General features: G+C 38.8%; 1 protein-coding gene across 5 annotated transcripts in view; it reads right to left on the bottom strand.

The window, feature by feature from the left end:
• Positions 1-1330: 1330 nt before the first annotated feature.
• Positions 1331-15114, bottom strand: part of dcst1 (DC-STAMP domain containing 1) — an 18652-nt gene continuing 4868 nt past the window's right edge. For 4 of the 5 annotated variants that reach the window (XM_074654381.1, XM_074654382.1, XM_074654383.1 and 1 more), the window contains 14 exons: positions 14637-14711; positions 14421-14549; positions 12521-12660; positions 12215-12383; positions 11776-11919; positions 10554-10675; positions 9441-9598; positions 8637-8736; positions 8442-8537; positions 7079-7205; positions 6844-6960; positions 4575-4717; positions 2724-2828; positions 1331-1508 (listed from right to left, as the gene is read on the bottom strand). In XM_074654381.1, coding sequence (XP_074510482.1) covers positions 1431-1508; positions 2724-2828; positions 4575-4717; positions 6844-6960; positions 7079-7205; positions 8442-8537; positions 8637-8736; positions 9441-9598; positions 10554-10675; positions 11776-11919; positions 12215-12383; positions 12521-12660; positions 14421-14549; positions 14637-14711 — 1703 coding nt within the window. In that variant the 3' untranslated portion in view covers positions 1331-1430. Of the gene's footprint in view, positions 1509-2723; positions 2829-3304; positions 3398-4574; positions 4718-6843; positions 6961-7078; positions 7206-8441; positions 8538-8636; positions 8737-9440; positions 9599-10553; positions 10676-11775; positions 11920-12214; positions 12384-12520; positions 12661-14420; positions 14550-14636; positions 14712-15114 lie in introns of all 5 variants that reach the window. The other variant, XR_012596334.1, reaches the window with a different exon arrangement.

Below are 15114 nucleotides of genomic sequence, written 5' to 3'. Positions count from 1 at the left end.
AGAGTTTTAAATACTTGACAAATCTCCCTTTAAGGAACATTTTGAACAGATAAAAAATGTGCGATTAATCATGATTAATTATTTTAATTGACTGACAGTTGACTTGACTCTCTGCAGTCAGTGTTTTTGATATATTTGGCTGCATCGTGAAATTCAGCTCATAAAATGGATTTTATCTTGAAAATATAGTAACTGGATGCAGTTTTTACACATCTGAGTGGCTTCTCACACACACACACACACACACACACACACACAGGGTATTTCCTCAGTAGAATTAACTCCTTCCTGTCTGCAGTGATTACACCAAAAGCAATGAGACAAAACTCCAGTGTTTTTTTTAACAGCTGCTGCCGCCATTTTGGACCAAAAACTTGTATTATATTTATGATATTTTATTGTTCAACACAGGCCATTTCAGTAGAATATGACAATAGAATAGAAATAATTTAGGTTCACTTTTGTACGGCTCTTTGTAGGCGGACGTTTTACTGGCATCCGGTAGTCACTTTCAGTCCAAAATGGCAGAAACGTCACTCTGCTGCTGCGCGCTGATGTTGCAATGGAACAAACAGCTGACTTTTACTTCTTAGAAATATACATTTTTTGATTACAGTTCAGATTCACGGTTTCTTTTCACACATTTATTTTTATATATAGTTTTAATTGACCTGCCGGGGGCGGAGTCAGAGGATGGAGCCGTCAATCATTCCATCCAACACACACACTGATACCTCAACATCTATTTATATTGTTATTAAACGTCCTGATGCCCACAAGATGAACATGTTTTGTGTGACAGACGTCACCGTCCTGAGAATCCTTCGTTAGTAAATATAAATGAGTTTGAGTGAAGCCTGAGGTCTGCAGGTTGGCGGCTAAACGATGAGGTCAGGAGGATTACAGGTCAGGGAGGTCACAGAGGGTTCAGAAACCCTGATGCAACACTGCTGATGTAAACTGATCCAGCATCAGGTTAAAACTGTGAATGAAGCGAGCACTGCACGTGCTACTGAGGATCAACTGGTTACATAACTCATCTGTACATATCTAATCTGATCACATGATCACTCACAACATGCTGCACGTTTAGTTCAGTTTTCAGACGTACACAAAGTTGAGTGATTAGCTGAGTCGTTTCAACTTTCTGTGCTGTGTTTTACTTTTAACTGTAACATTTCTGCTTTAATATAAAAGTTCAAATCAAACCTCAACATGTTGCAATGATCAACTGAACTTAAACTGTTTTTGGGAGGTCACCATGTTGGTTTTTGGTCGTCCCCCCGACACAAGAGAAGAAGACCGCCAGCAAGTAGACATGTAAACAATGCAGGTTTCTACTTCTTTATACTTATTTTAAAGGTGCAGGTTCATCTCAACGCCTTCTTCTTTTAATTCTGTGAGCTGCAAGTGGAATTTCCTGTCCTGGTCTAAGCGGGGTCGTAGTGCGTCTCTGAGTCCGACACTTCCTTTTGGTGACGGTGACACTTGGTCAGACACTGAAACACCTGCAGGAGACGATTCAACACAATTAGATAAATAGATCATTAAACATTTAATATTAATTATTAACATCCAGATTTCAAAACCTGTTATCAGACCAATCAGTGATCAATAACTGCTGTTTTAATTATATTCTTCTGTGACATCACCGTGTCACCGTGCGGTCAACCATTGGTATGTGGACTCCAGTCTTGAAGCCTTGAGTTCAGCATTTTGGCTGTCGCTATCTTGGTTTTTGGCGGTCACCATCATGTTTTTTGGCTGTTGCCATCTTGGTTTTTGGCCGTCGCCATCTTGGTTTTTGGCCGTCGCCATCTCGGTTTTTGACCGTCGCCATCTTGGTTTTTGACTGTCACCATCTTGGTTTTTGGCCGTCGCCATCTTGTTTTCTGGCTGTCGTCATCTTGGTCATCGTCATCTTGGTTTTTGACTGTCACCATCTTGGTTTTTGGCCGTCGCCATCTTGTTTTCTGGCTGTCGTCATCTTGGTCATCGTCATCTTGGTTTTTGGTCGTCGCCATCTTGGTTTTTGGTCGTCGCCATCTTGGTTTTTGTCCGTCGCCATCTTGTTTTTTTTGGCTGTCACCATGTTTTTTTTTGGCCATCGCCATGTTGGTTTTTAGCCGTCACCATCTTGTCTTTTGGCCGTCGCCATCTTGTTTTTGGACGTCGCCCTCTTGTATTTTGGCCGTCGCCATCTTGGTTTTTGGCCATCATTATCTTGTTTTTTTGCAACCAGAAGTTACAGAAGAGGGTGGAGCTAAGTACAACCGGATGCTGAATAAGACATTTCTAGGCGACCAAAATGTTATAATTAATTTTGATAAATTGAAAACACACTGTGAAAGGGTTAAAGTTGTAAGACGAAAACACAGACAACTCCCAGACCAGACAACGTTGTGGTAGCGACCTGTCAATCACAAGGTAGCCACGCCCTAAAGCATCCCCTGCTTTACGGTCTATTTGACTCTAAATGGGACCATAATTTACTAAATGAACATCATGCTGTATTGAAGAAAACTTGAAACTAGCGATTGAGACCATAAACTCATGTTTACAATGTTTACTGAGGTAATAAATCAAGTGAGAAGTAGGCTCATTTTCTCATAGACTTCTATACAACCAGAGGAGTCACCCCCTGCTGGCTATTAGAAAGAATGCAGGTTTAAGCATTGGCTTCACTTTTCAGAACCAGAGGCTGCCCACTGGGCATTACTCACCGTCCTGCTCTTCCGTCCCCGGCTGACGATGCGTTTCCTGTCAGTGGAGAAAATTCGTGTCTCGAGCTGAAGGTTGTAGAAAAACAAGATACGCGTCTTCTCCCGCTGACAGACAGACAGCGAGACAGACAGAGAGACAGACAGAGAGACAGACAGACAGACAGACAGACAGACAGACAGACAGACAGAGGAGGTTATATTTTATCTGTCTTTTTGTTTTGTTTATTTAATATTTACATGACTACATGCATAGTTAAAAAGAACATCAACACAAAACAGTCACAGGACTTGTTTCCATTGTGGTCTTTGTTGTGGTTCAATGTATTAAATGCTATTTGTTGCTGTTCATAACAATCAGATAATTCTGAAGTCTTCATATTGACCTTGTAAAATGTTTCCACCTTTGACCGGCATGTGTTTATGGAGCTGTTTTTCTTCTTAGCCTCATGTTTGTGGCCTTAAATGACCGTAAAGTTTATGTCCTCCCACAGATCTGCAGGTTTAATCACTGCTGTTTGTTTTCAGATCAGCTGTTAATGAGGCTGTAAAGAGTTTAAATGTAAATATTTTAATATAAATACCTCTCTCTCTCTCTCTGAATTCCTCTCTACCACAGCTCAGCCTGTCAGCGGTTCTAATGCTCTTAACATTAATCTGCTCTCAGATCAGATTTACTGCAGCTCACCGGGTTTAAACACAGAGAGAGAGAGAGAGAGAGAGAGAGAGAGAGTGTGTGTGTTTGTATGTGTTAATTAGATTGTTTGCTTCTTCATCAGGACACATTTCATGTTTCCATTGTGTACTACATACTCTTAGAAATGAGGGTTCCAAAAGGGTTCTTACTGAAGGGCTTAGGTTCTATCCAGAACCATTTGCTTCTGAAAAAAGGATTTATCAAGGGTTCTTTAAGGACTAAAGGCTGTTTCCGTGCAATTTATTCGTTCATAATTATACTTTTTTGAACTGTTGCTTTTTCATGAATATTTTAACATAGAACCTGAATATTATGCGGCGAAAAAGAGACGGAATTTTTTTTCAGAACAAGGTAAATTTTTCTGAGCTTTCGCACCACGAATAAAGACATTAACCACTCACATTTTGCACAACGGACATTTTCAATTTGTTATATATAGTGTACAACAACACAGAGACTCCGTTATGGAGGACAGAACCTTCCAAAATAAAAAATAAATAAATAAATGACTTGACAAATATATAAATATGTCATTAAATGTAGCAAAAATAATATTAAAAATAAATGTAGCCATTAATTAATTGATAAAATTTGACATAAATTGATATTTCTGTTTTAATATGCTTCTTTATTTATTTATATTTGTATGTAATTGCCTTATTTATTTACTCTTCTGTTTAATTTTCCCTTTTATTTATTTATGTATTTATTTTTATTATTTTTTTTACATTATTTTTTTTTTTTTTTATGTATTCATCTGCTTTTGCATTTTCGTTTCCATAGGAGATCAACAACTGCTACCCTCTGACTGTTCTGCACATGACAATAAATGACATGACTATAACATAACTCTCTAGTTTCTATCTAAATCATTTTGTAGTTATCACTCTGCTTGGTGTGTACCTATACTTAAAAATAATATATAAAAAAAATACTTAAAACAAACACAAATAAAGAGTTTCACTGCAGCTGGAAACAAAATTTTCAGTTTTGTGTATTTTGGGTGAAATGCTCCTTTAATTAAAGACCATGAAGGGTCTCCGAGGAGCTGCTATGATGTCATGACTATGTGTGTGTGTGTGTGTGTGTGTGTGTGTGTGTGTGTGTGTGTGTGTGTGTGTGTGTGTGTGTGTGTGTGTGTGCGTGTGTGAGAGTACCTGTGGGTTGTAGAAGGCGGCGATGACCCGGCGGAGGCGGTTGGTGTAAACCTGGAGGCAGCTGAAGAGTGCCACTAACAGGACGCAACACAGACAGCTGATATACACACCAGCAGAGAGGGAGGAGGGGGGGGACACACACACTGGGGGGGGGAGAGAGATTCATTCATTCATATTATTCACATTCATATTAAACAGATATTAAACAGTTTTACATCTATGAGTGAAGTGGACTGATAGACAGACGTTAGACTGTGTCGCCCTCTGTTGGTTCAGTTTAATAATAAAATATTATTATGGTATTTTATTCAGCCAGTTCAGTCCTGAGATGTTTCCTGTCTGAGCCTTAAAGAAGACATCGACCTCCCAGGCTGTTTACTTACACTAAAACCTGTAGAGGTTCACATGTTTGATCAATAATAATAATGATAATAATAATAAAAATAGCAATAGTAATAATAATAATAATATTAATATAGCACCTTTCATACATGAATATAATGTATAAATAATTATTCATATAAATTATATAATTATAAAATAAAAAACACACTTTATAAAAAAGATAAAAAATAAAAAACTATATAAAGATAGATGTAAACTAAAACCAACTGAATAATAATGATAATAATAATAATAATATTTATATAGCACCTTTCATACAATAATATAATATATAAAATGTTATTAGTGTAAATTAAATATTATAAAATAAAACCCACATAATAATAATAATAATATGAATATTTGTATAGCACCTTTCATACAAGAATATAATTTATAAAATATTATTAATGTAAATGATATTTTATAGAATAAAACACACTTTATGAAAAAAGATAAAGCTATATAAAAATAAGATGTAAAATACATACATGCATTGATCAACAATTAAATTAATCACCAACTATTTTGATAATCCATTAATCGGTTTGAGTAATTTTAAAGAAAAAAAAGTTTAAATTCTCTGATTGCAGCTTCTTAAATGTTATTATTTTCTGGTTTCTTTCCTCCTCTGTGACAGTAAACCGAATATCTTTGAGACATTTGAGTCATCTTTTGCTTTGGGAAACACTGATCAACATTTTTCACCATTTTATAGACCAAACAACTAATCGATTAATCTGAGAAAATAATCAACAATGTTGAAAGGTTTCTCTTATACTCTGTTCTTTTCTTTCCTATATCAGTGGTGAACATTTGCATTTTGAAGGTGAAAACTCAAAGTATATCACCTCGAGTGCCCTCTCTACCAATCGGTTAGTCATCTCTATTCTAATGGCCACCCACTGACGTCAACGTTTATCTTAAAGGGACTGTTTGTAACTTTCTAAGCGTATAAATGTAGCGGGTCGGCACACATGCGCGCTCGCATATATGCGCTTGCGTGTGGCCGCTGTCTCGTCTCCTCTGCCTGCTCGCCTTCACTCAGACAGAGCGCGCGTTCTCGCGTACTCGCTCCACCTCTAGACGCGAACGCGCGCTCACTCCACACTGCAGAATAGTTAGTTTAGCTCTGAGAATATCTAGTGAATGTACATTTGACGTTTGTGCAGAAATAAATGCTGCAGCTCCTCCAGACCAACAGAGGTTTCCTGTGTCTTGTGAAGTGACGGAGCTCCGCAGAGTAACGTTGTCGTCTCGTTACCGACCGGGTGCCGGTGTCTCCCCTGCTCTCTCTGGCTGCGGGCGGAGACGACAAGTTACTCTGCGGAGCCCCGCTGCCTCTCAGCCTGCGCTGAGGCAGGAAAAGTCAACACTAGGATCAGCATTGATTCATGGAGAGACCTTCGTCTGGTCAGCTAATATTACTGCCAAGCAGCTGAAATATAGAGTGATATTGTGCTTTTAGCTGTCTTGTGTCGCCTCACTGTTTTGAGCGATGCTCGTTCATGTCTATTTAGAGCGAGCAAGCGCGAGCCCGACGCTGACTTTCGTTGACTTCACAGCCACAGATGTCGCTGTTAACAAGCATTTCTGAAAGTTACAAATAGTCCCTTTAACACACTTTTAGAGTTATACATAATCTGTAAAAGATTAAAACTACCTTGAGTTAAACCACTTTCAAGCTCAATTTATAGAACACATAGAATGCATAAACACATTTAAATAAATAAATAAACATTTTAAAAGAATTGCAGCAGTGCAAGTTAAGTTCTCAGGGCGCCATACCCTGCTTCTGATTGGCTACCTCTCTCTATACCTCCACTCTCAAATTGCTAAAACACCAGAGAGCCACTGTTCAGTCAGTCTGTGACCTTTGACCTACTCTGGTTGTCGGTGTGGACGCTGAGGATGGACGAGCTGTTGTAGGCCGAAACCGTCTTCCTCAGGAGCCGGGCTATCATGGAGATTCCGCCCACTCTGATGTCCACCTGGTGACTACCTGCACAGAGGACACCATTACCCAGAAACCCCCTGACAACACAGATACTGACCCAAGATATCCAGACGTAGTGTGTGTGTGTGTGTGTGTGTGTGTGTGTGTGTGTGTGTGTGTTTACTGGTGATGTTGAACTGGGTGAAGCTGTGTCTGCTGACGATGCCCAACACGTGGGACAGAGAGAAGTCAACAGTCAGCAGGATGACAGACAGCAGAGAGAGAGACAGCACCTGAAACACACCTGAGGTCTGTTCACACACACACACACACACACACACACACACACACACACACACACACACACACACACGCACACACACACAGGTTATAAGTAGTCATTCTCCTGGTAGTTTAAAGGTCCCATATTGTAAAAAGTGAGATTTTCATGTCTTTTATATTATAAAGCAGGTTTAAGTGCTTTATAAATACTGTTAAACTATCAAAACTCTCAATCCACGGAGAAACACACACAGCCCGTATTCAGAAATTGTGCGTTTGAAACAAGCCGTTAGGATTTCTGTACATTTGTGATGTCACAAATATACAATATTTAGACCATTACACGGTTTTAAACGTAAACATTCTAAATGTGTCCCAGTTTGTTTCCTGTTGCAGTGTATGTAAATAACATCAGCTGACAGGAAGTAAACTTGGACCCAAACTGTTGCCTAGTAACGCAATTCCATTGCAATTCCATTGAAATGCACTAAAACAGAGTTTTTCAGACAGAGGTTGAATACAGGTATATTCAGGCTGACAGTATGAGGAAAATAAAGTGTTTTTTTTAAACATTAAAGTATGTAAACATGTTCTAGTAGAAAAACAAAATACAAGTATGAACCTGAAAATGAGCATGATATGGAATCTTTAATCAATAATAATATATCAGCATTTATGAGTTTATTAGATTTTGAATTAATAATCTGAATCTGTAAACTAAAGATGTTAAAAATGTAGTGGAGTAAAAAGTACAATATCAAACAAAAAGGAAATTTAACAAAAGTAGCATAAAATGGAAAGTACAAGGACCCCGATACTTGAGTAAATGTACTTTATGTTACGTTCCACCGGTGCATAACAGACTGTCACAGTTATGAAATAAGGCCAGACCATGTAATGCCGACCTTCCACCACACGACTTTTCAAGTGATTTCACCGTCGCAGACATATTTCCAATGTCTCAGTAAAATCAGGAGAGTTTTTCTAGAGTTGCGGCACGCTCCTGTGATGTGTGTAAAGGACCCTAGTTGTAGTCTTGTAAATAGTGACCCTGTAAGATCCCCAGTCTTTGTAAAATATTATAGTCTGTGACTAAAAACTCTGAGATTGAAGACACATTGTCTGTAGATGTGAGAGGGTATCAAACTGCAGTCTTTTAAAAGTCTTTTCTAAGTCTCCTAGTGTATGGAAGGCATAAAGGACGTTAGTATTGGTGTCATTAATAACACTAGTATTGGTTTCATTAATATTAGCGATGAACCCACCACTTGTTTGAGCTCTTCAGGGTGGATCTTTGGATTCCAGGGGTTGATGAACTTCTTCTTCTCTGATTTTTTCAGAGGCAGCAGGAAGCGCTTCCCCTGAACGCACCAGACAACACGAGAGGACAAGTCAAGATTATTAAACCAAAATGTGCATCCTGTAGATGATGATGATGATGATGATGATGATGTTGTTACCGCTCTCCTCCTGCGGGCGTCAATCTGCCTGAAGTAGGTGCTGATGTAGACGTTGTCAAATCGAACGTCCTTCCTGTACTGTCTGAGGTAACCAAATGCCCTGAGGAGGAGGAAGAGGAGGAAGAAGAGGAGGAGGAAGAGAAGTACATGTTGGACTCTGCAGGCTGTTCTCATCAACACATTCTCACTCCCAACTCTTCACATACTGCTGCTAAAGGGTGCCTCCGTGCGTCGGTTTCTGATGCCAAAGGGGCGCTGACCAAACGGCGGTATTTGACGAGTTGGGAGTGAGAAGGGGTTGTTCTCATACAACATTCGTAGCTATACCTACGAAAAGTAATGCAATGTAATTCATACATATCCCACAAAATCAATTTGTACGTAATCCACATAATTGTGAACCAGGAAGCATAGAGAGCGTCAAACGTTGCGTAGGGAGTAGGTCGGAATGGATGGGTGGGTCTAAAAACACCAGACATTCACCAGGAGACCGCTGTTAATGTCCCGTGTGAAACCAGAGGTCAAAGTTGATTTATTTGTCACATAACTTAAGTTACGCCACTTCCGTAGTTATTTTAACCCAAACCACGTTTTTTTCCTTAAGCTAACTAAGTAGTTTCCTGTGAAGATGGAAGTTTCTTTTGAAAAGACTGTATATGTGTAACGAGCATAAATTGACACGTTGCTGGACATTCGTAGGAAAACGCACAAAAAAAGGAGGAATAACTTTTTGTAAGAAGTATTGTATGAGAATACGTTGGTTTGTGATTCAGCAGAAAGAGAATGATGATGATGAGTTCTTACTGGGTGAAGATGGTGATGAAGGTGAAGGAGAGCAGTAACTGCAGGACGTACAACAGCTGCTCCATGGTGGTCGTCAGTCTCTTGAAGGATCCTCGAACAGCCTGAGTGAAATCCTGATCCAGCAGAACTCCACCCAACACCTCCTGCTGCTGCTGCTCCTGCAGGAGGTCAGAGGTCACACAAGAGCTGTATTCTAAACCTCATACTTTACTAGTAGTACAACCTCATACTACACTAGTAGTACAACCTCTTACTACACTAGCAGTACGTACTGATTTGGCCAAAATGTAGTATGTAGTATGCAGTATGTGAACAAAAGCAAAATCTACAGTATGCCAAAAATACCCAGATGTCGTACTGATTTGGAAAACATCTCCAGTATGCATCGGACCAGTCTACCTCGCCTACTGTATCCCACAAAGCAAAGCGAAGGACCGGTATATGCTACGGTTACAACAACAGCAGCCAAAAAGGCTAATTTTTTACATTTTTTGTAGCTATTTCACTAAATTCACTTCTGAAAGTTTTTGAGGAGAGAAATCAAATGTTTAGAATATTGATAGTTTTACAATATATGATGGCGAATCGAACATTTTCTCCTACGTTTTCGGAGTTGAGAAGCTCCACAAACTGCCGTGATGGCTATTTAGCGCCTGCCGGGGTCGCTACCTCGCCAGCTAGGCGGTCACACTCACAGACCGCTATGAGCTGGCTGGAGCTCTCTAGAGACCGGTCTGTAGACAAGAGGCTTTTATTTCCTTGCTTAAATATCACAACATAAATGTCCATTATAAATTAACAGGAACCTGTGTTTATCTGCCTTTTTGGAGTTGAAAAGCTCCACAATCGCCTGCGGGCGAAGCTCTGTGGAGAGCCGGCCAGTGACGTTCACAGACTGGCTACAGAGCAGAGTGGCGAGAATAGCATACTGCAAAATACATCGCTTTTTACTGTTTCATACTGCATACTACTCAGGAACGCAGTATGCAGTATGTACTGTATACTGCGTTCATCAGTAGTATGTAGTAGGCGGAATCGAATACAGTCAAAGATTAATCTAACTGGTAGAGTTTGTCCCGAGGGTGGTGTTAATATTAATGTAAACGTGGTGACCTGCATGACGAGCCTGGTGCTGAACTCTCCGGACAGCAGGTCGATAGAACTATTCAGCTCATCAAACAGCTGACCGAAGTTTCCCTCCACAGGGATCTTCTCTCTGCACCACGGAGTCATCACTGACAGAGAAGAAGAAGAAAAAGAGGAAGAGGAAGAAGAAGAAGAAGAAGAAGAAGAAGAAGAAGATGAAGAAGAAGAAGAAGACACTTTATAAATATAATCTCAGCTTGATCTTGAAATTCGGAGTCACACATGAATTTATGTAGGAAAAGCATGCAATTAATTTGGAGTTCATACAGAGATATACAATAGGGTATCATCTGCGTATTGTCAATTGTTCGTTCCATTATAGCGTCAGTGCCCAGATGCAGAGCTACGCTTCCGCCATTTTGGACTGAAAGAGACTACGTCTGCCTACAAAGAGCCGTACAAAACTAAAACTAAATTATTTCTATTCTATTGTCATATCTAATGTCTCTACCGAAATGTCATGTGTTGAAAAATAAAACATTATAAATATAAATACTATTATAACTATCTTATTTATTTATTAAACTTTTTAGCCCGGCTGCTTCCCAGAGGAGCATAAAGTGAGTGATAAACATAAATGGAAGTTCGAAAAATCCTATTAGTAAATAGCCTACAACTCCATTAAATCCTGTTGATGTGTCATGCTACTAGCACTATTAGCTACTGGCCAATAGCCGGTTGTTTGGGAACAGAGACGTTAATACATCCACCACGGTACAGGTTTACAGCATACAGCCCATGGGTGTATTAGAAGATAATAAAAGTGATGAATTACAGCCAATAGATCCATTATTACAGCCGCATACAGCTAGCAGGAAGCTAGCAGAACCGGATATGTCATATGTGCGTGCAGGGCGGTGCAGTCCCGTGGGTCTGATGCACGATCATTATGGCATCTGTTAGTTCATTTTACAACTTTTAGGACATAATGAAGTGTGCAAATTTCCCCACTGTGGGACTAATAAAGGAATATCTTATCTTATCTTATTTACATGAGGGCTATCTAAGTGTAAAAAAAATTATCTACTGATGTACAGACGTCTCTTTATACATCCATGGACACAGACTCATTGGCGTTTTCAGTCCAAAATGGCAGCAGTACTATCGTAGTGCCATCTAGCGGCTAACTATGTTTTGTCTCTTTGCTTCTAAACTCTTTGGTGTGACCCCGACCAGTGCGACCTTTCACCTCTCATGATATCACACAGGAAGTGGAACTTCATGGAGACACAGAAGAGATTGTTGATGAAGGGTACAGCGATCGTCTTCATACACTCATCCCACTTCTTGTTGAACCATTCAATACATCGCTGCACGCCCTCATTCACCACACCTGGATAACACACACACACACACACACACACACACATTTGTTAAATCCTCATGATGTGAAATGTGTCTAATGTCTAAGGGGTCGTTCACATGACACGTTTTTTGTGCGCTTTGCTAGCTCATTGTCATCGCAGCGCCCAGGTTTTGGTTGCTTAGTAACGGCAGGCTCGACAGTAGCGCAACCTCTGAACGAAGCACTTTGGATAAATAGATGACAGCGGCCTGGCTGGCGTTTTTAGACACGGCATGTGAACATCCCCTAATAACTCTAATCTTGACGTTGTCCTCTCACTCACTGTCGCACTGCATCATGGTCTTGGAGGCGAACTGCTCCTGTGTGCTGTTGCCGGGGTTTGGTTTGGGGTTGAACCGGTCATATCCGTACTGATGGACGACTTGGTCTCTGATGTTCTGAAAGTTTCTGTTGACGCTCTGAGCCTCGTCCTGAAACTCTTCGTCATCGTCCTGAAGAAGAAACAGAAGACGGATCAGTGACCTCTGACTCGTATCATACTATCTGATCTTATTGGTCTCTTTTTAATGCAGCTGATATGTGCTTTGGTTTTAGCTTTATTGTTGTTAGCTCTCTACAGCCTTCTCACCATCAGCTCCTGTGCGACCACTAGAAACGGTCTCATGGCGTTTCTCCACACTAACTTGCTGTGATGAACCTGCAGATCCAGATTACAGCTCAGAGACAGAGCAGCCGTCTCCACGTTATGCTGGATGTTAGAAACTGGACCTGAAACATCATCATGAGACACATTATAATGTTATAAACACAATACAATGACATTACAGCACCGGTCAATACAATCAAATACAACACAGCAAGACATGATATACTGTAACATAATACACATTTGTGTTTTATCTATAATATGATACAACACTACATGAAGTACATATCACAATACATTATATAGAGACAAAATTATAGTAGATCATGTAAAATAAATGACATGGTACTTTCTAGGGCTGGAACGATTCACCTATCTCCCGATTCGATCATTATACTGAAGAAACAGACCGGATCAAGTGAAAGGTAAAAATGTTGTATTTCTCTGAAGGGTCCTTTCCATAGTGCTGTCAGACACTTAGGCTATAATATTACATGTGACATATGTAAATTGATTGTAATGTACGATGTTGTAATATGTGATTTTATGTATGATGTTGTATTATGTATTTTTTATTTTTTATTAAAAGCCTAACCAGAGATGAGGTCTGCAAACTAGCTACGGCTAGAAGTCCTATATACATTGCATCGGTTGCACTTTAATTAAGTGTAACAATGCCTACATGTATTGTCTCTGTCAAATAAATTAATAAATAAATATATAACAATCTGAGCCTGTCAGCGGCAAATGTAGGGGGGAAATTCTTACTCTTCTAAACTCACATTTGCGATTAATTTGCGATTGAATATTTTAATCGATTGACAGCCCTAATGTAAATATACAATGTCAAAAATGGTTAAAGACAAAGACAAATACTCTGTCTGAAAGGCTCAGTTCAGAGTAAATATTTCTAAAAAAATTGATTCAAAATCGGAAGAAAAACAAAAAATCGTGATACATAGGTGAATCAATTTTTTTCTCAATCCTAATACTTTCTGCTCTTATATTGGTTTTGCACATACCCATACCACTACCCTCATCACTGTGACCAAAGTTTTCTAATTACACTATAATTTAAAACACTTATATTACACTGATATTACACTCAATTGTATATATTCCTTGTAAATATAATTTAGTTTATTTTTTATTTCTTCCTTTAGTGCTATTTTGATGTAGCTTGTTCTATTTTATTGTTTATAGTCTATTCTAATTTAAATATTTTGAATATATATCTATAGTGCAGAATGGAGGGAGCTACAGCTACATTTCATTGGACAATCCTGTATTGTATAATGACAATAATAAATCCTTGAATAATATGGTATTCATGATACCCCATGATATTACACTGTGCATTAAAAGTTGATGCAGAATGAAAGAAATTGCACTCTGCCTTTGGATAATCTTCATTGGATACTCAGAGAAATTTTCTGATCCATTTTAGTTAGTTTGTTCAAGTAAATTAAAGATACTAGTTATTAGTTACTGCAAATTTAAATAGCTCTTTTGGAAATTACACCTTTTATTTTCCGGGAAAAATGTCAATATAGAATAAAAACTGACTTTTGAAAAAGGGCATTTTGAAATAAAAAATTCTATTATGAAATAAAGTCCTATAAAACAACAAGAAATTGAAAATAAGAATGATGAAATAACATTTCATAATAATGAGTTCTAATTTCAAAGTTATTTATTTAATATTAACACTTTGGGGCTCCACATTGTCCCAGGTATAATATCTGTGTGTGCGTGTGTTTGTGTGTGTGTGTGTGTGTGTGCGTGTGTGTGTGTGCGTGTGTTTGTGTATGTGTGTGTGTGTGTGTGTGTGTGTGTGTGTGTGTGTGTGTGTGTGTGTGTGTGTGTGTGTGTGTGCGTTCACCTGTGTAGAGTACCGACAGGATGAACAGCATCAGGTACGCCCGACCGCGGGAGCCGAGCACGCTGGGTAACATCAGGAGGACCGAGCACCTGGAGGAGGAGGATAAAGCTCCGCCCACCGTACAAACAGCTGGAACAGATGTGAGCCAACACGTTTATTTCAGACAGATGTTTAATTATTATTTCAGATACAAATGGATGTGTTTCGCCCCCTCACCGATAAAGAGAGCTGCTGCTAACCTTTTCAGGTCAAAGGTCAGCTGGAGGCTGTGAGAGAATCCCAGGAACAGAACTGACAGACGGAGGAGGACAGGAAGTACATGAAGAGGTCATAACAGTTCACTTACAGTATTTCATCATTTCAATCACCAACCTGATCTGATCAATCATCATGAAAGACGACGCAATAATTCATAATTTCTGCTGGAGTGGACAGAATAAATAGATATGTAGATTTTATCATTTTAATTAATAAAAAATGGATCAATTGATTTGGAATAAAAATTAAAAGAACGAATTAAAACAAGAATATTTTTATTTGTCAAATTTTATTCTAATATCTATAAAAGGGGTAGATGGAGTAATACAAATGTATAAAACATTTATAAAAAAATATAAACACTTAAAAAATAATAATAACAGGTGCTGTGATAATAAAATAATATAATTAAAAGTAAAACATTCAAAAATAATTT

The sequence above is a fragment of the Sebastes fasciatus genome, chromosome 12, assembly GCF_043250625.1.
Source record: "Sebastes fasciatus isolate fSebFas1 chromosome 12, fSebFas1.pri, whole genome shotgun sequence".
In the NCBI taxonomy this organism is placed as follows: Eukaryota; Metazoa; Chordata; class Actinopteri; order Perciformes; family Sebastidae; genus Sebastes; species Sebastes fasciatus.
This window is presented reverse-complemented; position numbering and strand designations above follow the sequence as displayed.